Source organism: Apaloderma vittatum, unplaced genomic scaffold (assembly GCF_000703405.1).
Source record: "Apaloderma vittatum isolate BGI_N311 unplaced genomic scaffold, ASM70340v1 scaffold2930, whole genome shotgun sequence".
NCBI lineage: Eukaryota > Metazoa > Chordata > Aves > Trogoniformes > Trogonidae > Apaloderma > Apaloderma vittatum.
Window position 1 is genome coordinate 40,850 of NW_009694856.1, and position 23,712 is coordinate 64,561.

The 23,712-nt window shown below is 44.5% G+C and overlaps 1 protein-coding gene across 1 annotated transcript in view; it reads left to right on the forward strand.

Moving 5' to 3' along the window:
- Positions 1 to 622: 622 nt before the first annotated feature.
- Positions 623 to 23,712, forward strand: part of NCAM1 (neural cell adhesion molecule 1) — a 49,465-nt gene continuing 26,375 nt past the window's right edge. The window contains exons 1-13 of the mRNA XM_009868966.1: positions 623 to 674; positions 1,252 to 1,326; positions 2,822 to 3,040; positions 3,762 to 3,905; positions 4,743 to 4,880; positions 5,374 to 5,491; positions 6,669 to 6,838; positions 7,691 to 7,833; positions 17,523 to 17,673; positions 18,260 to 18,444; positions 18,777 to 18,873; positions 19,669 to 19,839; positions 20,389 to 20,520. Coding sequence (XP_009867268.1) covers positions 623 to 674; positions 1,252 to 1,326; positions 2,822 to 3,040; positions 3,762 to 3,905; positions 4,743 to 4,880; positions 5,374 to 5,491; positions 6,669 to 6,838; positions 7,691 to 7,833; positions 17,523 to 17,673; positions 18,260 to 18,444; positions 18,777 to 18,873; positions 19,669 to 19,839; positions 20,389 to 20,520 — 1,795 coding nt within the window. The remainder of the gene's footprint in view (positions 675 to 1,251; positions 1,327 to 2,821; positions 3,041 to 3,761; positions 3,906 to 4,742; positions 4,881 to 5,373; positions 5,492 to 6,668; positions 6,839 to 7,690; positions 7,834 to 17,522; positions 17,674 to 18,259; positions 18,445 to 18,776; positions 18,874 to 19,668; positions 19,840 to 20,388; positions 20,521 to 23,712) is intronic.

The following is a 23,712-nucleotide window of genomic DNA, read 5'->3' on the forward strand; positions in this document are numbered from 1 at the left end:
TGAAAAGTACAAGGAAGATGGTAGAGTTCCCTCAGGCAAGATGCGTGAGTTAAATAAAGAGGTCCAAATGGAGATTAAAAACTAGTAAGCATTCTATTGGTTTCTTTCGGCAACTGTATCCTCAAACGTTCTGGAATTGTTATCTAACATGGATTATTTTTAAATGCTTCCTTTGAGGCTGTGCTGGATTTAGTTGTAGGAAGCACAGAAGGTGCAATATCTGTCCTTGATTCCAGACTCCCTCAATTCCAGATGAGCGTGTGATAGATGCTTCACTCAGGTCTTGAAACATCTGCGCCATCTCTAATGCCAAAACACCTTCAGCCTCTCATTTCAAAAATAAAATAAAAATAACCAAAAAATCAAGAAAACAACAACTGAAAAGAGCTAACAGAAAAACCAAAGCGCTGTTGTTATTCTGTAAGAAGACAGTGGAGGAGACCAGAGTATTGCTGATATTTTGATCTCTGCAGTAGGGGGGAGGTAGGGGAAATACGCCTGGATGAACTTGGAAACAAGTCTCAGCAAGTACTGTGAAGGCAGAAAACACCTGCTGCAAATAGGCCTTGTCACTACATACTAGAGAAAATCTCCTGCCTAATCCAGGTGTGCGCTGTCTGCCATGAGCACCTACGATTGCTGGCTGGTTGGACGAGAGTTCTGTCTGGATCAGAGTAGGAGATCAAGGAAGGTCAAGGACCTGCGATGTGCTAGTGACTCCACTCTGTATTTGTGGTTGGTAACTGGGGCGTGTATGAATACAGTATCATATAGAGCAACAAAAGACTCTAAAGCAATGATAATTTGTATTTGCTGCCAGGATGGGTCTTTGAGCTGGTTTCAGTTTGCATTCAGAGGGGTCCTTACAGGCTGCTTGATGTTCTCCTGTGCACACCAAGTGTGCTGCCTAGTGTTGCAGCCTGGTAGAGATTTGAATGTGAATCAGCTCCTTCTGTATCATTCCACTGGGTTTTAAAAAGGGCTGGGCACAACTCTGAATGTTAGCAACTTCTCTGAGGTCCTTGGGGCGGGGGCGGTGGGCCAGGACACTGTACATTCGGATAAATACTCATAAAGAGCACCACTTAGAAAGCTGAGAATGCTTCGCCCTGTACTCTTCCATTAGATGAGTAAAGGAGCCACAAGGACTGGAAGGCTGGCAAAGCTGTGTTTTTGGTTTTTTTGTTTTGTTTTGTTCTGAAGACCACTCCTCTTGTCTCACCAGCTTCTATGTTCTCATTTCTTTTCCAGCATCTCTACAAGTGGACATTGTTCCAAGCCAGGGGGAGATCAGTGTTGGAGAATCTAAGTTCTTCTTATGTCAAGGTGAGTGATGGCTTATGGCGTCAGTTGTCTGTACCTGGGTTTGCTGGAGGGTGTCGGTGAATGCAGTCGCTCGGAGATAAGAGCTAGCTAGCTGCCAGTTCTCTTGCTCTATCTTTCTCACGTGCCCGTATGGTTTTTAAGACTGAGTAGTAAAGGCAACATAAGCTGTTTACTGGAATCAGCAAGTGCATTCTCCCTTGAGAGCTAACAAGAGAAAGCAGCTCCAGCAAACAGATTTTAAAATGAAAAAACAGGTACCAATCTGTTGTCTCTAAGCTTCAGCAGTAGCTACAGCAATGGCACCTTGTGTTGTTCCACAGCTCTTTAATCTTTTGAATTTAAACTAGTTTTTTTTTCAGATTATTTCTCTAATCAACTGCTAACAGCAGTAATGGGAGTGCCAGGTCGCTTGAGAGTTGTTACCTCTGCAACTAGGGATTTTAGTGCTGCAGAAAACCTCCATTTCTTGTGACACCATTTACTGTTTGCTCAGGCCAGCATCTATCCCCAGGCTGTTTGCTTATCTCGCACAATGTGGCGCAGTGCTGACACAATCCATGTAGGGCCCAAAGTGGGTCCTACAATTTTATGGCATTTTCCAAATTAGCATCCACATGTCCTCTTCAGAGGTTCTCCTGAAAGCAACTGGCCTGGTGTCTAATGGGAGGACTGAGTATGTCGGAACACTGACCTTATATCATCCAGAAACATGACACAGAGCAAGTAGGTGCTGTAATGAGCTGTGAAAACAAAATGCTGTCAGAGGATCACTCTTCCTCAGGAGCGTACTGACTGGGACAAGTAATGAGGTCATCTGATCCGAGAGTGCTTAGCTGCAGAGTAATTTGTTAAAGCCAGTGCTTTAAAAATGAAAGTATGCTCTGAGCAAGTGCTGTTGTGATGATACGTACATTCAGAAAGCTGTTGGATCAATTAAAGCCCCTCCAGTAATAGGAGTTTATCCCAAATAATAGAGCCACACAGGAATGCAGAGTTGTGAGCTGCAAGGAGACAGCCTGGAATGACTTAATAACAATTCTGATTTACACTGGATGCAGCAGGAGGTTTAGGCTGATCAGTGCCACAACTGCTGCTACACCAGCGTCACCATTTTGGCATTCCATGTAGCCCAGCCTGCAGATACGGCTATTTATTGAAAACGTGGTGGAGCTGAAGCAGGAAGAGATTTTGATTTCTGAGGCTGGTCTGTGAGGTGGAAGGACCGGAACATGGGATCCCAGGATGCACAGACTCTGGGCTGAAATGAGTGTACCCCTTTAGTTTATAAAACAAGCTTAATATCATTTTTGTAGGAGAGCAACTGACCATTCCCAGTGCTGTGAGAGAGAATTCTCTTTGCTTGCTTCTCAGGTACAAGAAGTTCTTCCCCTCGGTCAGTTTTCTGCATTAGCACTACAGGTTGTATTTAATTCTCTTTGTGCAGGTTGTTGGGAACTGATTTCAATTTTGCTCTGTTTTCTTTTACTGTCCCTAGTGGCAGGGGAGGCCAAATATAAAGACATTTCCTGGTTTTCACCTAATGGTGAGAAGCTGACGCCGAACCAACAACGCATCTCGGTGGTGCGAAATGATGACTTCTCCTCTACCCTCACCATCTACAATGCCAACATTGATGATGCTGGCATCTATAAATGTGTTGTCAGTAGCGCGGAGGAGGGAGACTCGGAAGCCACCGTCAATGTGAAAATTTTCCGTAAGAAAGCAACTCCGAGGCTATTTTCTGGTCTACCTTGCAGATGTATGAAGCAAAATCAGGGAGGCAACTGTTCTACCTTCCTAGAAAAGGCTGCTTTTAAAGGGGTAGAAAGAGGGCGAAAAGAAAGGGAGTGTTAAGATGGTGCAGCCTTCTCCTTTCTTGGTTTTGAGGGGTAAGTGCGAACTGGGACCTTGGCCTGTAAGGGGATTACCAGCATGTCTACTGCTTACGTTCCCCTGAAAGACAGGAGAGGGAGACATTATAGATGTCTGGGAGGAGTAAGCAGAGAGACCGGGTTTTGTGGATGACAGATACGCTCTAAGTGTAGCATTCAGTAAAGAGGATCACACATTCAGAAGGGTATTACAAGCCATCAGCATGTTGTCCAGCAGAGCCATGATAGCAGCTCCTCCCCTTCCTGCTGGGAAGCTGAGCAGTTCTAAGTTCATACTGGCTCTTTGTAGGGTGGACAATTTCGTGACCTAGGCAAAGGATTGATTAGACCCGCTGATATGCCTGGGAGGCAGAGCAGGACAAGAGGGTTCCTGTGTGACAATGCCTTGAGTCAGGAACACCTTTATCCTCCCCTCTGGAATAAGACGATTGGTAGGGAACATGTTCTTTGGGGTTTCTCTGCTTTCCTCAGGCTTGAGTCAGGAGCACAGCCTGAGGTAGTGACGAGAAAGCTGCAGTGACCTTCTCCTTCTGTTACTTTCAGAAAAGCTGATGTTCAAGAATGCTCCCACTCCTCAGGAATTCAAGGAAGGGGATGATGCCGTCATTGTGTGTGATGTGGTCAGCTCACTGCCTCCTACCATCATCTGGAAGCACAAAGGCAGGGATGTTATCCTGAAAAAAGATGGTAAGGCACAAGAGACGTCCCGGTGCTTGTCCATTCAGCTATCAAATCAGCTCGTACAGGAGGTTCAGGAGAAGAAAATGGTGTGGCCACAAGGGAGGAGAGAAGCAATTTGTACTTAACACTGGGTCTTAGGCTGTGAATCTAGTTATTCGAGGCGCTGCGATTTGGCAATGGCAGGGCCAGAATTTTTCCCACAGAAATGACAGTCAGGTTTTGACACTGGAATAGGCCAAGGAATGCTAGAAAAAGATGTCAAATAAAATAAATGCTATCAGACAGAAAAGCTGTACGTTGTGACACTTTCCGGACTTTCTAAGGAAAAATGACTACAAGTTCCTTGCAAGAACCTTTCCTTTCTTTCAAGGTGGCACTGACTGTCGTGCCCAGTGTGGCATTTTACTGACAGGGGGGACTCCTGAGCCCTGACTCCAGCTGAGCATTGGAGCCTCAGCTATTGCCTGTGTCTGCTTGTTGCAGGCACAAGTGAACTGTAGCAAGACTTGAACTCTGCCGCCCTTGGGCACGAGGGGCAAGTTTCACATTGCTTATTTTCTGATGCAAATTAAATGCAAATGCGTTTGCATCTCTATGTTTATCTCTCTGTGTGTGCTTACAGTAACAAACACCAGAGCAGTTCGCCTGCTACCCGCATCTGGTTCTTTCTTGGCAATGTCAAATCCAGTTACAGCAGCATCTCCATTAAATGGTGGGAAGGGGAATTTAGTTACACTAAGCCTTGTCCCCAACCCAGAAAGGGCAAGGAGAGGACGAGAACCTGTTACCTGCTATATGCTTTCCTAATGATCCTTGGATGAACCTGCCTTTTGTCTTTTCTAGTTCGATTTATAGTCCTGTCAAACAACTACCTGCAGATCCGGGGAATCAAGAAAACAGATGAAGGGACCTACCGGTGCGAGGGCCGGATCTTGGCTCGTGGGGAGATCAACTTCAAAGATATTCAGGTCGTCGTAAATGGTGAGCAGCTTAGAGTAAGGCTAGTACGGGAACAGGGTATGTAGCACCTGCATTCCAGGCTGCTGGTGGAATTGTTTTAGTTTCACACTCAGGATTTGCTGTAAGCTTACTAATCTTTCTGTGCTGTGTCAAATAAACGTCCCTGACTGAGTGTTTACCAGCTGTTTACAGGAAATCATCATGTCAAGAGAAACCCTAAGTGTCTCCTGACTTAGAGTGAGATGTTGATGTTGTTGGGACGCACAAGTGGTTTTGTCCACAATACTGACTTTTTGTCTGTCTCCCAAACCCCTGCCCTTCCTTCCCTGTGCTCATTGCTTTGGAGAGCTCATGCATCAAACCTGTTGATTGAAACCTGCAGGCCGTGGCACAAGGGTTTGAATTCCTAGTGATGGCTGTGTGTATTGCAGATATTTAAAGTGAGTGTCCAGGGCTCACTCTTGCTCACATCTTCTGTCCTTTCTAACTTGAATGTGGATTCCTTCTCTTCTAGTACCTCCTTCTGTGCGTGCCAGGCAGAGCACTATGAATGCCACTGCCAACCTCAGCCAGTCTGTCACCTTAGCATGTGATGCTGATGGCTTTCCTGAGCCGACCGTGACGTGGACGAAGTAAGATGCTCTGTGCAGTGTCCTGGTTGTATGTGAGCATGGATGTTTTCACCAAGGCCTGGAAAACCAAGCTGGAGTGAAAGCAACATTTTAACTAGAATGAGATCAATTAATTTTTTTTCATAATAGGAAGAATGGCCTTGTAACAGAATTGTGATTAGCTTCTGTTGTGGGTTAACCCTGGCAGGCAGCTAAGTACCACGCAGTCACTCACTACACGCCCCCTGAGTGGGTTGGGGAAGAGAAGCAGAAGGGTAAAATTCAGAAACTCATTGGTTGAGATAAAGACAGTTTAACAGGTAAAGCAGAAGCTGTGCATGCAAGCAAAGCAAAATAAGGCATTAATTCACTCCTTGCCATCAGTAAGCAGGTATTTGGCCAGGTCAACTGTTTCAGCTGTATCCCCTCCCAGCTTCTTGGGTACCCCAGCAGCGTGAGAAACAGAAAACCCTTTGACGTGTGCATACTGTTCAGCAATAGGTGAAACAGTGTTATGTCATCAATGCTGTTTTTATCACAAACCCCAAAACTAGCACCAGATGAGCTCTACCATGAAGAAAATTAACTTTGTCCTGGCCAAAAGCAGTACAGCTTCCTGCAAAAAACAAGAATAACACTACAAATAGCAAATTTTCCCCATCCCACTGCATCCTTTGTGAAGTTGGAAATAGAGATGAAGCTGACCAGACCTATTAGTTTATTATCATCTGCTGCACTGGTGGGTAAACTTAGGCAAAAGCAGATGCTGTAACTTGGATTTGTCATGCCAGGACATTCTCTTCTAAAGTGTTTCTCTTCATTTCGCTGGGTCTAAATTTCACTGTCGGGCAGTTTGTAGCCTTTGGGGAAGGTTACGAGGACAAGTTGGAATTTTGAAAAAGCTGATGACAACTTGGAGTACTGCCTTGATGTGCAAGGACAGAAGCTACCGTCAGTGATGTTCACAGCTCTTGCATATAGTCTGTGATGTTTCAGGAGGTGAAGGGTTCAGCTGCCAAGAGCCCTAAGGCAGGAGGGATTAAGAATAGCCTATGGGTAAAGGAAAAGGTGGTGGTCCTGCTCAACCTGAGGAGTTTCAGTGTAGTAACACAATTCTAGCATTAACAACAAGCCTAAAACAAATAGCCTTTGTTTGCTGCTCCTCCCCAACACAGCCAGTGTTTTTTGTGCCCCACAGGGATGGAGAGCCAATAGAAGAGGCTGATGATGAAGAGAAATACAGTTTTAACTACGATGGGTCTGAGCTCGTCATCAAGAAGGTGGATAAGAGTGACGAAGCAGAATACATCTGCATCGCTGAGAACAAGGCTGGCGAGCAGGATGCCACCATTCATCTCAAAGTCTTTGGTAAAATGCTCTTTCTGTTCCCGCTTTCTAATCCAGTCGGCTCTTGATAGCCCACTAGTGCAAGCTGGAAGTAAACTGCTTATCCCGGTTAATGTCTGATGTGGGTTGTCCAGAGCTGCTTCTCTCCCAGGTAATGCTGTACATCTCTGCCATCATGCTAGGCCAAACAGATTCTGTGTATGTATCTGAAACAGATGCCAACTCCTTTTTGCTGCTTCTCTGATAAAAGAAATTCAGTCCTGTGCAGGTGGTGGTGTGAGATTCTTGCACTCCTTGAGATACCTTCCAGGCCCAGATGGCTGAATCCTTATCCAAGCAAAGCTGCTACTGGAAGAGCTTTAGCCCTTCAGTGGGACTTGCTCTAGCCTGGACAGGGAAGGCAATTCCACCCCACCACTGCGTGAATGACCTCAAGCCTGCAGGAAGGAATCAGCAGCTTTCCTAACATTGAGGAATGTAATTCTCCCTGTCCCAGCCCTTTGCAGGCACCTGGCAAAGCTGCCTATCAAAAGGCTAATTTAGGGGAGAGAAAGTAGACAGTGAGGTGGAAGACTTAGGTGATAATCGCAGGGACTGATTGTACACAGCTAAATGGGTTCTACTTCAGATATACCCTTTTCTAGCCCTCTCTTTACAAGCCTTAACTGTAAGTAGGCATATGTAGAAAGAGTTTTCTAGTTCTGCCAGGAGTTACCCTCTTTTGCAATGTCATTCTGCTCCCTTCACGACATGGCAGTAATACTGTGCCAGTTGAAAAGCTTTTTTTCCCCAGTGCTGCTCGTTTCGAACACTGCTGTTGACAGGCAAGCTTCATTCTGAGCACCAGCTGAATGAATTGGTTTTTCTTTTCAGCAAAACCAAAAATCACGTATGTGGAGAATAAAACAGCCATGGAGCTGGAGGATCAGATTACACTGACCTGTGAGGCATCTGGGGACCCAATCCCTTCCATCACTTGGAGAACTTCCACCCGGAACATCAGCAATGAAGAGAAGGTATGACTCTTCCCAAAACTGTGGTCTCATTTTCTGGGATCAGTGCAGCTTGTATCTGCTGATCCAGCATGCCTGATAGCCGCATGCAGACACACCTGGAAATCATGGGGATTCCCCTCTCTGTAGTGATTGTGTGGTCCTGAACAGACTTATCTCCTGAAGGGCCAGCGTCACAGCTGAAGTAATACCATAGGTGTCCTTTTGTACGAAGAGCCATCTCAGTTTATAACAGCCGAGGATATGCTTTTTAATTCCTGTTGGTAACCCTCTGCACTGAGCTAACTTGAAAAGCGGTTAACTCCTCCCTTCAGAGGAGTTCCCAAAGGTACGTACGGTTTCAGGAAGCTTGTGAAAGGGTTTTCCCTTTTGTTTCCAAGCTGTGAGGTGGGAATGGGTGCCCTGATTCCAGTGTTGTCCCTGCTGTTGTCATGATGATGATACGATCTGGGAGGGTGGCAGATGGAGAGGTGTGGGATAGTCTGTCTCAAAGATGCAGTGGACCAAAATGAGCCTGTTAATTCCTACTTGCCCTTCTGTAGTGTATTCTAATACTGCATGTATCAGGAGCACAAAAGCCTGGCTGCCTTTGTGTTCACCTGTGTTGTTGATCACATCAATACCATTTTGTTCTTAAGAGGCAAAAATAATTAGCAGTTTTTCTTTAAAAAAAAAAAAAGAAAGAAAAAAGAACTCTTGTGTTCAGGGTTTAGGGTTGTTTTTTTTCTTTTGTTTTATTTTCTTGTTTTTTCTTGGCCACAATTCCCCTTAACTAGAAAAGATTAGGATGTGCAGTATTACTGTAGAACTTCCCTAGCAGTTGCATAAGGTGATCAGGAGGCATAGTTCAGAGCCAGAGACGCCTGGAGTAAGGAGTTGTTGCTTCTTAATCATCTTCTAACAGCAGGATGCTTCACAGCACAGCTAATTTGGACAAACCAGGGGTTCTGACCTGATATGAAGACAGTAGGTGCTAGATTATGAAAGTCTTAAGGCGACAGAAGTATCTGCTCTCAGTCATCCACACAGCTGCCTTTCTGCGCTGTAGCCTCCTAAATAAGCTTTAATTGCTCCACGATGTCACCTCTTTACCATGTTGTTAAAGTGTAATTTACTAATCAGGATTCCAAAGTTTTCTAGCATTAGTTCTTTAACATCTTTTGGATTTGAAGGCAAGTGTAAATCCCTGCAATGTTTAGAGAGATATTTCTGTTGCCTTCAAAAGCTCTTGGCTTGGGCTCTCACTACAGCATGACTGGAGGACCTGTTTTGACAGGATGAGGTTATTCATGATCCTCTCTCTGCCTGGGAGAGCAGTGGGAGGAGGTACGAGCTTTAGTGCTTCTGGGACTAGAATTTGGATCACAGCCACAGAAAAGAACTGCAACAGGGAGAAGAATACAAAACCTGAAATAACACTAAATCAAGTGGAAGTCGACAGGAAAGCCTATTTGCAGAGTCCCATCTGTCCAGCCCAATTAAACTGAGATGATCTCAGTTGCAAAACTGCTAACCATTTTTGAGAATCTCATATATCCTGCTTGAAGGAAAATGTTAATACTCTGATAGTTTCTTACACAAATTGGGGGAAAGTTAAAGGTTTGAGATGCTCCCACGTATCCTTTGTACTGGTTCAGACCTTCAGGGCAAAGAATTTTTTCAACATACACCATGAATTTTCTAGGTAGGATTTTAATTTGTGTGTGCGTGTTCTGTTTTGATGAGGGGTTTTTTTTAACATTTTCCCATTATCTATCCTGTGCTCTAAGTTTTTAGGTGAATGGTACAGATAACCAGAAAATCCTCAGGTCAAAATAACTCTGATAAACTTTCCATCACATGTACAACCAAATGCATATATTCAGTTTACACTTCACTTACTGTCACTGGGACAGCACAGGAAAATGTCTTTGACGTAGGATGAACAATGCTATTTTTAAAATTAACAAGCCCTACTTTGGAATTTTAGGTACTTGAGTGCATCTGTCTGCCACATTTTGTTTATTCTGGTAACCGTGCTTCAGACCAGATTTTTAAAGGTATAGAGGTGCCTTAACTCCCGTGAACATTTGGTACTTCAGGGAAAACTACCCAAACAAACAAACCTTCTCTACCTTAGAGGTCTTTTTCCCCATCTCAGTCTTTGCCTGAGAACAGAGATGGTCTGACATGTGTGCAAGGAGCTATAGCCCAGACACCTGGGTCGGCAGTGCCACAACTACTTCAACGTTCCCACGCTTCCCTGGGAGATGCATAGCAAAGCAATGCGTAGCAGAAGATTCTCTTCTCTAAGGCAGTGCCTACTTCATGTGGCACCCCTTAGACAATCAATCTTTTGCTCTGAGGGTGTTCTGGAAAGGGAAGTGGTTGTGACTGTGCTCAGGAAAAATCGGATGACTGGCAGCTGTATGCCAACACAGATGAGCAGACCAACCTTCCAGATACTGACATGGTCGAAGCTTCCTCTTACTAGTAAGCTGGCATCTTGCATTGTTCTGCCCATGCAGAGGGTGCAAGTAAAAACAAAACAACTAAAAAGAAGTGTCCTAGTATGTGGTTTACTTTGATTGTGGATGTAGGAACATGCTCCTTAGGAGAAACTTTTGCCCTGCCAGTCTGAGATTCCTACCTTATCACTACTGCAGAGCAAAGCAAGAGGCAGCCCGCCTGCAAAGCCGTCAGCGTGATGATTTGAAATGTTTGACTTCATCTTTCCTAAAGTGTTTATTGCTGCGCCCATGGTAGGAAGGAGGAATGCTTTCTCTTTGAATGCTACCAGATGTAAGGCCAGTGTGCCATATTCCTTCTTGCCTTCTTTCAAGAGATGGATTTCTTCTGTTGCTCTAACAGAACGTTAACTGTGATTCGGTAAATACGGCTTTGGTCTGTTGTGTGCTGGTGCGTCCAAGTTTTACATTTGTGGTGCAGACATGGGTGTGTTACCTGTCTGATTTTTGGGTGAATCAGTTGCTAGCTACTTTTACACACACTTTCATGGAACAGGAAGGCAGTGAAGGCAGCCCTAGGTTTCCTAGGCAGCAGCATAGCACAGTGTGTGAGGAGTGCGAGGGGTAACAGGTGATGCTTTTATCTTGGCAGAGCTGACATAGTTTTATTTGTGGTGTAGGATCTCCCTCAGTACTGCTGCCTCCTGTGCTAGCTATCAAGACCTGCATCGTGTTACTATTTTCTCTAAAGCAAGTCAAAAATAAAGTGAACGTCTTCTGACTGACATGAAGGAATCAAACTGAGGAAGAGATCAGCTCTGGTATTGTTCCTTCGTTATCCTAGTTGTAGGATATATATAATGTTATTGGGCCTTGTCCACCAAGGCTGTCCCACAAGGTTCCTGAAGTAGGAAAACGCAAAAGTCTGACTTCTGAAAGGATCAGAGTGTGAGAGGCTCCTTTAGCAGGTGACTGCTTCTCTGAATAACAGATGTCTTTTGGCTCGCCCCTCTGACAGGTGAGGGGACCAGTCCAATGCTTTTTTCTTGGTCACTGCTACTGACCAGTAGCCTCTGTCAACTCTGTGTTGTTGGCAGCTAAAGCAAATAGATAAGTTGTTAAAAATCTAGAAATCTTTAGATGGAACTAACTTGTCTGAATTCCCATAAGATAAAGAGTGACCCTTTGCTGAAACATAAACGTCGGGTTGCCAGCGTCACAGCAGTATGCCAGGGCTTGGTTCCCGCTCTGTCTCCTGCACGGTGCTGATCAGAGCTTGTGTAGCTCTCAGTGACCGAAGGTCATCAGGAAACTCTTAAGGATGGAGAATGTGGTTCCGCCTTTTTTCCCCACACCCACGAGTGCCATCACAAAGGAACAGGAAACTCTAGGAGTGTGACAACAGGCCTTTTTGCCCCTTCGTCTTCCTTTAGGTTGACAGGTACTGATCGCCAAAGAATAAGACATCTCCTTTTTATTGTTTTTGTTTGGTTTTGTTGGAATTCCCTCTCTGCTGACAGTGTAGAGACTCGGTGAATAGGATTGAAAGGGGACTTGCATAGGTATAAGCAAGGCAGTTCCCTGACTAGCCTGGCTTGTTCAGCTGTGGAGGATGACTGGTACATCAAAAAGGGATTATGCAGAATTATTATGGTTGCCTGTTTAGCTTTCACGGAGCTTGTGCACGACAGGATATATACACATAGAAACGAAGAGGGATGATGGGAGTGTCCTAGCTCATGCAGGTGTTGGTGAGCTGCTCTTCGAGTGGCTTCTAGTTACAAGGAAGTAACTTGCTTTTATCAAAGACTTTCTAACATGAGGCTGTATGTACCGTATGTTAATACTTAAGTCTCAGTCATCACTAGAAGCACTGTGGAAACAGTACTATGGGTGTTTGTTTGGTTTTTTTTATTCTCATTTCCTGAGCTTTCATCTCCATTTCTGTAATGCCGGTCTTGTGTATGCTGTTACATCCACACATCAGCAGTGCTTGTGCCTCACCTTCAATAGTGCCATCAGGCTGTGATATTAGCAGGTGATTTTTGACTCCTAAACTGAAATGGATTAAGTTGCAATTGAAATAGAGACCAGAAGAAAAATATTTGGAAGGTAAATTATAGGGGAAAAGTAGAACCCACCAACTTTGGTCTTTCTGAACCATGGTGAATATAGTGGCTTTCTGTGAATGGGAAACATATTTATTGGTAAGGTTTGTGCATGTTTCACTGATGCCTGTTGTTTGGTTGTCCCAAGCCCAGTAAGGACTGGGTGCACACATCCCTTTATCAACTTGAGGTGCAGGGTTCTGCCCCGCTCTCTCCTGCCCGGGGGTGTCATACTGTTCCACTGCTCTGCAGCTCAAGATCTCCTGCTTCTGGCACAGTGTGCATGTGAAAATGTGTAAAAATGCATGATCACATTACTGATATGACTGTCAATGTTAATCAGTGTGTGCGGGTGTTGAACGAGCCAGTGTCAGAAAAACAGTTCTGTAACTGTCTTTTCAGTTTAGTGCCCTAGGTCATCGGAATCGCTTCCCCACTACGCTGGGAGCAGGTGCTAGAAATAGTTGAGATGTGACAAGGGAAGCTGTCACTCAGTATGTAAAACCAGAAGCAGTCTTTAGGTAGCATTAGCCTTTGTTTGATCATTTTAAGACTGATGTACAGGATATTAAATTTTGGAAGCAAATCTAAATTGAGGTTATATTGGAAAATGGAAATTGTGATCACCCCCCACACATGAGATATACAACTTGGAGCCTGCATGTGCACAAAATGCAATGTGGTGCGTAGACTATGGTACCTAAAAGCAACCTTTGATAAACTTTTATTGCTTTTTTTCCTGTTGTTGTTGTGTTCTATATCTGTTCTCTCCAGGCTTCGTGGACCCGGCCCGAGAAACAAGAGGTATAAGATTACCAGACCTTTAGCAAAGTTCTTAGTTGATTTTTTTGTTTGGTTGTTTTTTTAAGTATTACAGATTAACAAATATCTAGTCCAGTAACCACGTCAACTAAACCAGCATTAATAATATGAATAAATTAAATAACCGATATGTAAAAGAAAAAGCTTATAGAGTTAGAATTTGCTTGGCATGTAGTAATGCATTTCTGGATGAGCAAACTAGCTGTGTTGGGAGTGAGTAATTCTGGTTGTCACTTTAAAAAAACAAAGACCATTAAAAATAAAAGCAACTGTGTTAAATCTGACAAATACTGCTGTCACCATTTTCTTCTGTGCCACCAGCATGAATCATATTCCTCTTCCAGAGTTTTAAGAATTAGCAACAGTGTGTGTTCTGGGAAAGTATTCTCTTTTTTCCAGAGAGAGCCTCTTCTGCTCCAACCAACTCATCTGTTTGCTCATGGCGCTCTTCAAGTTTAACCTTCTCTTAAAGGACAACTGCATCATGTTCCATTTCAAAACCAATGCAGATAAATCTTTCACAAGTTCTGTTACTCCAGAAAGTGCTCCAAATTGCTAAATCATTATTTGTCTTTGATGTGCAGAGGTCAGTGAGGGAGTATATATGTAGTAACTCAGTTTGACGCAAATGTGTTTTGTTGCTGGTTTATTTCGCACATAGTGCTGTATTTTAAAACTAATAATGGTAACATACCTTTACCCGCATCTGATTTGTAGCGTTCCTGCTTCAAAATAGACCAGAAAGTATGCTTCCAAGCAAATAATAGGGATCAGGTGAAGAACAAAATAAGCTATCAGAAGTGGGTGACTTGTATTTGTATTTTTAAGATCTACTTTGTGGAGACTCTGGATATCCTTAATTCTTTAGTATTTTTAAGCTGTCTTAAACCGTAGAGGTTGGTGTGGCCTAAACAAAGTGAACCTTTAACTTAACCAGCCTCTGCCTTGGTTTTTATGGGGCTGAGAAGATACTGCACCTTCTTTCTTCGAAATAATCTGTTGGAATAGGTGAATTGTGGCAGGTGGAGGCATTGGATATTCAGACCAGCTTGTGTTGAAGAATTTGGAATTTGAGTAGTTGCATCTCTTCAGACCTCATGTTAATTCCTGTTACGGTTGTCTCCATCTCCCCTTCACCACCCCCCTTAGTGTTTTCACTGTGCTCTCTGTCTCAAGCTTTATTAATATGAGCACTAATACTATTAAGTTTGCTGCCTCTAAATTTCTTGTCTGTGTCTTAAAATATCCGGGTGGGGTCCTGTGAGAGTGTTGTTGTACTTCGTTGCTACAGGCTGTGCAGACATATCTTTCAAATAGCATTGGGTCTTTTAGCAGTGTATTCCAGCAGTAGGGAGTTAAATTCTCAGGAAGGTGGGTGAACACTTGGCCTTGTGTTTTGCTCTCTTACTAAGGCATTAGTTAGTTGAAAGTAAGGAAATCTCTATGTGCTTCAGTCACAGCAGCATTTATGGGTGTTAAATCCTGCTTTCCTGGCTTTCAAGGCACAATTGCAGTTGCCTGCCTCTTCCTCTAAAGCACCGTCAGCTCTTCTTGCTGTGCAGAGCCCGTAACATCTCGGCTCACCATTCTGGTCTCCAGTGCGAGGGTGGCAGGACTCTGGAACAGATTGCCCGGAGAGGCTGTGGCTGCCCCCTCCCTGGAGATGTTCAGGGCTGGGTGGGATGAGGCCTGGAGTGACGTGGGCTGGTTAAGGGCGTCCATGCCCATGGCAGGGGTTGGGTTAGATGATCTCTGAGGTCCCTTCCACCCTAAGCCATTCTGTGATTCCTTCACTGGAATTTGTAGCTGTGGTCAGGATTTCCAGGTGCTATTTTGTAATGATGTCCACTGTTTGGGAAGTGGGTGAGGAGAAGATACAACTGTTTAAAATTGAGTCATGGATACGTGTTTGTGAAAGGACTGAAAAATTCAGAAGGTGGAGGAGGGAAGGGAGAGTAAATCTAGGCCAGCCTTGTACATAGTAACTATGTGTCACGTGAGAATGTCAGAATTTGGAGAAGAACACCTGCATGTATCCCAGGATAAATTGCAGTAATTGCTGATATGGAGAACCATCGTACTCCTTTCTGTAGCGTGGCGGTTGCTACGGCATGAGTTGTTGCCTGTGTCCTTAGCTTGTCTCCCCACTACTATGAAGCATTTTGTTATCCCAAATCTGCGAAATCGAGGAGGCTGGGTAAAGGGATTACAAGCATCTGCATCTGGGCTTACAAGTTTCTACCTTTCCAGTGCCTCCAACATAGCCAGGAATAGTTAGCACCTGATGGTCTGAAATATGAATAAAGAAAAGTAGTAGCAAGCTTTCTTAGGTAGGCATTTTTCTCTTTCGTGGGGTATTTTTCCTGATCTTCCTTTTTCTTTGCTTATACCTTTTGCATTATGAAACAGATCTTCATCCAGCATTGGTTGCATTATTTGTTGTTTTACTGTGACTACCTTGCACTCTTTTGTTTGTACTAGACCTTTGTAAAGTTGGGAAAAGGCAAGTGGCACTGGATGTAAAATCACCTTTGCTATAATGATCATTTTGCCATGTTTGTACTCTTGCCTGCTAAAGGGGTCACAGAGACAAATATTTAGACCATTCACCTAACTCACGAGCTAAAAGCAGCTGAGAGCTTGTGCAGATCTGGAGTCTTGACATTTGTGTATCCTGCTGCAGTGGTGTGAGAATCAAATGATAAGTCAGCAAAAGGGTGGCAATACAGTCAGTCAGCAAAGGAAGATACAGGCAGAATTTGGTTGCCTAAGATGCGACAGTGGAGTAATGGAAAGTTAGGGGACCTTTCCTTGTTTCTAGGAAACGATGTGCACACCGTGACTACATGAAGTAAAGACCTGTTCCCAGCAACACTGTAGGACTGAGCACAGGAGAGGGAGTGGAGTTTGTAGCTTGTGGCATTAGTTGGGGGTTGCAGTAAACCTACACGCGGGCTAGAAGAGAGAAGAAAAATACATATCACTGTTTTTGCGTCATCAAAGGAAAATATTCTTGTGCATATGAAATTTGACTAGCTCTGATATTCAGAACTAACAGAGGTAATCGCATTTACTTGTGCGAAACTTTGTCGGTCCAGAGATTGAGCCTCAGGACTGAGGCTTCAGGCCCAGAGGACCTGACCACTTGCGATGTACTTGGTGCCACAGCTCGCTGCATTTGGCTGTTTAATATCCTCGGGCTTTTTACTTACAATCTCGGTACTTGTCCTGTATCTTCCAATGAAATTAATGCTGTTGGAGCATTAATTGCATTAAGTGTGACAGACTGCAGCAGCAAACACAGCCATGAGGCTACCTAATTTATTTACTTGTGCTTGTGCCATGTGGGAAACTAGATGAGAGAGTTGGTGCTTTAAAGCTTCTAAGCTGAAGCACGAGCACTGAGAGCCTGCACAAGTGGTGGCGGGAGGAGTCCATTGCCTTACGCACTTCAGGTATTGAGAGAACTTGGGCTTTGTTCACAAATTGGAGAGTAAAACCATAAAAAAGTGATGCGGGATGGGATCGCTGAGTGGCTGCAATCCATTTGAACAGATGGCAGTCTGGATTTTGTGTTTCTTGTGTCTCTGTCATTGACATACCCACACTTAATTGCATGTGGGAGCAATTTCTAAACTGGCATATAACCAGTGCAGATTGCTCCAACGTTTTCTTGAAACATCAGAAGACCTTGAAGCAGGGTTGCCTCTAGAAGGGTCACATGGTTTTCTTGCCCTGTTCACTGTACCTTGTTCTCTTGAGTACCATGCTCAGGTGAAAGTTCTGAGCTTTTTGTCTTTTTTTTTTCCCTGATTCATCTCTGAGGTCTGGATCTATTCTTAGTAGTGTCATTTCAAGGACGCTGAAATCAAATAAATGTTAGTGACAGAAGAGGAAGGGCTGAATTCTCTGAGTGGAAACACAGTAGCTGTTGGGGTGGTTTTCCACAAGACCATGCTGGAGACAAAGTTTTTAGAGCTGGATCTGTACAGTTCTTATTCAGGGACGGAGCTTGACTTACCCAGCTGTCCTCAGGCACATAGTAACATCTGATACTTCTGTTCTGCATTTCTTTTTTCCCCCCTTTTCCTGAGTGCTTTGAATCACTGCAGTTGGCCCTGTGCAGCCAGGAATATTCTTGTTGCTTTTGGAAGTGTCTCTCTATGGCCATTATTTCACCTGGCCTCCGGTGATGAACTTTGATGTACTGGGCGCTTGAGGGTTGATGTGAGGTAGATTTGCATTTGTTCCATCCTTTTAGTCTGCACTACAGGCTCAGAGCTCAGCCTCTAACTCTCTTTTCCTTTCCTGCCAGACCCTGGATGGGCGCATCATAGTACGTAGCCATGCCCGGGTGTCGTCCCTGACTCTCAAAGAAATTCAGTACACGGATGCCGGAGAATATGTATGCACAGCCAGCAACACCATCGGGCAGGACTCCCAAGCCATGTACCTTGAAGTGCAGTGTAAGAACTGGAGGGTGGGGCGGGGAGAACGTTCATGTGCTTAGAGCGGGACTGATTTGATATTTTTTTTTTTCCCCGGGATGAGACTGAGGCACCTACGGCTAGAGAAATGCGTGTTGTTTAGGTAGTTGATGTGGGAGGCAACTCAGCCTGAAATAGTTTTGTTGGAGACATGTTGCTGTGTGCATACACACAAATATTTGCTCTAGCTGTCTCCATCTGGGATGCTGTTTGCACCTTGGGAAGATGACAGGCCATGAATCTGCTGCAGTCCCATTTGTTGGGTGCGCTGCCCACTGAGAACTGCCTGTTCCGTGCCTCACGGGATGCATAATGCTGGCTGCTCCTCCTCCCCCACTGCGTTAGGAGCAGCCTTTGGGACTGAGAAGGTTTCTTCCTCACATCCTTCAGCAAAAGGCACTGCCGGTCCCTCCAGATGAGAAGATGATTCCCATTTCCTCTGTTAGATTCCCTTCCCCACATTAGACTGGACCCCAGCCAAAGGATCCTGAAAGTGAGGCTGACTGGGCTACTTTGCAAGATTTTTCTGGCTCACATTGTCTTCACAAATGTGTCTGTCTTTCAGATGCTCCCAAGCTTCAGGGCGCTGTGACTGTCTATACCTGGGAGGGGAATCAAGCGAACATCACCTGTGAGGTGTTTGCTTACCCGAGTGCAGTCATCTCCTGGTTCCGGGATGGACAGCTGCTTCCCAGCTCGAACTACAGCAACATCAAGATCTACAACACTCCAACCGCAAGCTACCTGGAGGTGAGGAAGAGCAAGGGGGGGAGAGGACGTACGCAGCCACGAAGGCTCGGTGCTATCAAATAATTTGTTGAAGGAGTTAAGTCTTGTTAGGACTCTCTGTTGGTAGACAAGAAGTTGTGTGGTGTTTCTGGCTCTTAAATGCCAGGAAACAGAAGACACTACCCTGTCCTTGACTTTGACTTTCTGCCCACTGCAGTTTTCGTCTCCGTTGACAGCCCTGAGAGTGTTAGCATGTGTACTTTAGGGTAGCTTCTCTCCCCAGCAAAATGCAGTGCGTTGGCAGAGTGAAAAGCGTTTTCTGATCTGAGCACGAGCCTTCATTCCTTCCGCAGGTGACACCAGACTCTGAAAATGACTTTGGAAACTATAACTGCACTGCTGTGAACCGCATTGGCCAGGAGTCCGCAGAGTTCATTCTTGTGCAGGCAGGTGAGCATCCCAAGCAGGGAGATATGCAAATGCATCTGCTGCTTTTGAGCTGAGGAGGCAGAGTGACTGTTCTTTTCTAGGTTGTGTTGGTGTGGTAGCAGTAGAGCCAGCTTCTGCTTTCAAAGAGATTGTTCACAGGTTTGTTTATTTTTGTTTGTTGCTGGAATCAGTTGTAGACAACAAGGTACTCAGTGTCTGTTTCCTTGCCTCTGAGGGATCTTAGTCTTTTCTGAGCTACCAGTACGCTTTGACAGAGCTGTGATCTTTGATTTCTGACAGCAATGGCAAATGTGCATATGCGTGCACATGTGCTTCTCAATCGGCAAAATATTGCTAATAGTCCAGGTAGTGTAAGGTAGGAACCTCGGAGCATTGTGTACCAGCCAGAGAGGCCCAATGTCTGACTGCATGCCAGACTGCATGGAAGGGCCTCTGGTGTCCTCTCTGGGGCTGCCAGAGAGGTAGTTTTAGGAACAGCCAAGCTGTGTGTTGGAAGAGACTGCAGCTGCAGCGAGAGAATAGCACACACAATGATCTTGCAACTCTGCTCTGGTTGTCTGCTTTTGAAGAAGGAATTTTAAGTCTTTAGCCTTTTAGGGGGGAGACAAGATAAAGGTCTCTGCATTGCCTAATTAGCATTTTTAAAAGCCCTCTTAACTTAACAGTCTTCGCCTCCTGAGGGGAGCCTCAGGCCTACCCATCTGCTGTCCTTTGTGAAGCCATGAAAAGGGCTTTGCCACTGCCTATGTTTCCCACTGTCTTCTGTATCACTGGTTGTTTTCCCTCCCTCCACAGATACCCCGTCCTCTCCTTCCATTGACAGAGTGGAGCCCTATTCCAGTACTGCCCAGGTGGAGTTTGATGAGCCTGAAGCTACCGGTGGGGTACCCATCCTCAAGTACAAAGCAGAGTGGAGGGCACTGGGCGAGGGGGAATGGCATTCAAGGTTGTATGATGCAAAAGAAGGTAGGATGATAAAACAAGATGTTACGTCCCCCACGTGCATCTCGAGAGACTTTCTTCCCTTTAGAGGAAAGTCAGAGTGGAGGGTTCCATAGCTTTGCAATTTCAGCTTCTGTATCAAGGGCCCAGACAAGTTCTGAAATACTTGCTTTACTGTGGCACCTTGGATTTTCAGCTGGAAATGAAGGCCCCATTGTGCTGATAGCTCTACGTGTGTGGCAGGGCACGAGCCTTCTCCACCTCCGGAATGTGTGTTTCATCACTGTGTCCATCTCTGTATCCCTCCCTTGTTCACACCATCCTGGGGTCTCCCGCTAACTCCCCTACATGCCCTCTAGAGAGGGGCTGTGGCAGTGCGCCTCTCAGCAGCTGGTCCTAGTGGAGGCGGTAGCTCTGAGCTTTCTCTTCGCGCTGTTTAGATGAGGCTGGGCCCAGCAGAGGGCTTACGTACGTGGGATGCAGGTGGCAAAAGCATAAGGTAGAAATAGGGCGTTTATTGTTGCCCTAAAGCCTAAGCCTTTCTTTACTCTTCCTCCCTTGTTTCTGCGACAGCCAACGTGGAGGGCATGATCACTATCACTGGCCTGAAACCTGAGACAACCTACTCGGTGAGACTGTCCGCGGTCAATGGCAAGGGCGTGGGTGAGATTAGCCTGCCGTCCGACTTCAAGACACAACCAGTTCGTAAGTAAAACCTCCCTCTGCTTCTCTGGTGCTCTTCCCTTGCATCTTTCCAGGGAATCTCTACCATGCATGGATGACACCTTCTTCTCTTGCAGACATCGTTTCACCCTTTGTTTTGTTCTGGTTTTTTGCTTATAGTGAATTTCTTTACTAAATCAAAATCTTCTTTGAAGGCATTAGTTTGTCCTCTGGGTTCCTAGTATAAACTTGGTATTGTCAAAGAGCAGAGTCTGTGCAATGTAGAGTTTTAATACAAAAAAGCGGTGAATTGAGAAGGGTCATTGAGAATCATAGAATGTAGCGTCATTGTCACAATGCAGGAGTTTTTTTGCAAATCGGAAATCAAGAGGCTCAGCACAGGGCTGGCCATGAGCTGTGGAAGGAGGAGGGAGGGAATTTCTCTTCTCTGCACATCACCGCTTTGCATGTAATGTGATTTCCACGGCTTCTTGTCTGCTTTACTTGGGTAATCTTCCACTCCAGTGGCAGGATGCTCTGCTGTGGCCTAACACTTCCCCTCCTGTTTTAACTAGGAACAAAAGAGGCAAGAATTAAAGAAGAGAGATTTATTCAAGACAGGAAGGAAAGAAAGAGGAGAAAAAAAAGTGTAGAGTGGCAAGCTAAGATGTGACAAAAGCAGGCGGGGGAGAGCTGGTCTCTTACCCTTACACGTAGCCTCATACCAGTATTGGGATCTGGATTCAACCGCCTGCGACCTTGGGCTTCTTTCCCATTCTCCTTGCACTTAGATCTACAGTCTATTCCTCTTCCCACTGTCGTGCCCATACTTGTGTACCTATTTTGTAGCTCTTCGGAAACGACTATGCAGTAGCTTCTCCTGGATTCAAAGCTAGCGACGTTCCTTTCCTAGCACATGTACGTGCATGATTTGAGGCCCCGTGAGCTGCGCATGGTCTTGGTTTTTGTCTGCCAACTTCTGCCTTAGCGCAGCCGCTGAGCGGTGTGGGACAGTACAGGTGCCTTGTTGCCTGGAGGTCCCAGGCCCGGTGCAGTCAGACAGCCTTCACAACTCGTGTGCACTCTGCTGTGATGACTCCTGAAAACTACCCCACTCCCTAGGGTGTTGCGTTGGAGACTGCTGGTGCTATTTTGATTTTCCAGCTCCATGTCCTCTAACTCCTCACCTCTTCTACATTTTTTTTTTGTTTATCTCTGTCTTTTCTTTTTGTCTGTGTTCCATCCATGGAAAAACTGCAGGCATCCCTCACTCACGTAAGTGCCTCTCTGCATTTCTGTCACTCTCTTTTTATGTTAGTAACCCTAACATACATAACATTAGCTTTTAATCTAATACCTTTTTCCTCTGCGGGTCTGTAGAAAATGAAGTAACTGGCACGGTACATTTTCTAACAAGACTGACACTAGAATAGTCATCCTACCGTGGGTAATACTGCTCCTTTTAGAACAGAATTAGGGCTTAACATCTTTGTCATTTTATAAAGCATGCAATTCAAATATTTAACTTAGTGATTGTCTAATGATAATAGCTAGCTTGTTGACTACAGAGTGGAGTAATGGAAGGCTTCCTGTGTGCAAATCAATTAAAATTTTTCAAATTTTAATGAAATGCACATAATTCGGGGCAGGGGTTGGGGAAGGCAGAAGCAGGTTTTAGCTGAATTGCAAATCTGGTTTAGACCAATTAAGAACCAACCAAAAACTTCAGAATTTTTTAATATCTTAACAATTTTGAAAGCAAAAACTTGAAGAAGAAGAATCATGTTTTTCGCCTCTTCTCACTAGTAGTTTTTATTGTGTTAGTAGTCTTTGACAGTCTTCCAACACTTGTGTAGATTGTGTACTTAAATAAATATTGTACTAAACTTAAAGATGCATGTTTCCCCCTTCCCAATGCAAAATGCGTTAGAGATTTGATGATATGTTTAATTGTCATAGCCATAGCTTTCTGCCTTTCAGATCAGTGGTAATCAATGGTGGCTGAAAGAAACCTCTATCTAATTGAGCATTATTCTGTTAATTAAAGTATGTGTCCCAGATTGCCCGGGCAAGCTTTATGAAGCTGCTGTAGCTTTCTCTGAGATTTCTGAAGCTGAAGTAAAAAAAAAAAAAATTGCTCTTTTGTGTTTTGTTTATTTTTTTAATCCTAGTTACAGGATTTGAATCATACTTGCGCTGTTTTTCCTTAAAGATTGTATTATATGAAAGCTTGGACTTAGTGCCCACTAGCAGGATGAATGGATTGGTAGTCAAGGAAGGGACAGATGGGTAGAACTGCAAATTGCAGTAGTTTCAAGGAGTCAACTGGGAGACATGTTTCCAAAACATATGTGCAGCCTGTTGCCTAAAATTGTTCGGCGCCTGTTAATTTCAGTAGAAGTAGTAATACCCCTTACAGGAAGTTAATCGTGGTCAGTATTATAATTACCAGGCAGGTGCTTGGGTGGGCCCTTCTGAATTGGACAAAGTCAGTGATACACATGGGACATGAGGGCTTAGGTATTCAGGATCTGTGCAGATCAGTACTACAGGAAAAGGGAAAAGATGCGTTTAAGAAGAAAGGAAAAAGAACATTAAAAGCTTTGTTTCAGCCACATCGACAGATCTGTCCACCAAGGCTTGCGTTCATCACTTGGGGACAGGTACATGGCTTTGAAGAATATTAAATCACACCTGAAGAGTTGTGGTTTTGGGGGTTTTTTTGTTTTTTTTGTTGTTGGTTTTTAATGTGGCAGTTGGCTAACAATTAGTCTGTAGGCCCTAGGTCTACTCCCTTGTAGGATAAGTTCCATTTCTTTTTTCCTTCTTTGTGGGCTATAGTATTTTTTTTTCATTTACAAACTAAATCTTGCTTATGTTCTTTCAAGCATATTTATGCCTTGCAGTTCTGGCAAAGTGCATTTACTTTGCTTGAGCTCTATGTGCAGAGCAGCCTGATCTGACCAAGTCCTGCCAATATTTATTTTTTAAGTTTCCATTTTTTTCCTTTTTTTGGTAGTACGTAACAGGAATCAGCTCCCCTCCTCACCTTCCTTTCTCTTTCCTTAGCAAATACCACTGCACCTGCCTCCCGTTTAGCAGAGAGTGAGTATGGTAGAAGAGGCTGCCGTATTTGTACCGTTTTGCTCTGCGTGCATGTCCTCACCGAGTGTGATACATTCTTCCTAACATCCTTGGGTGTTTTCCTTCTTTTCTGTTTCTTTTTATTGTTTT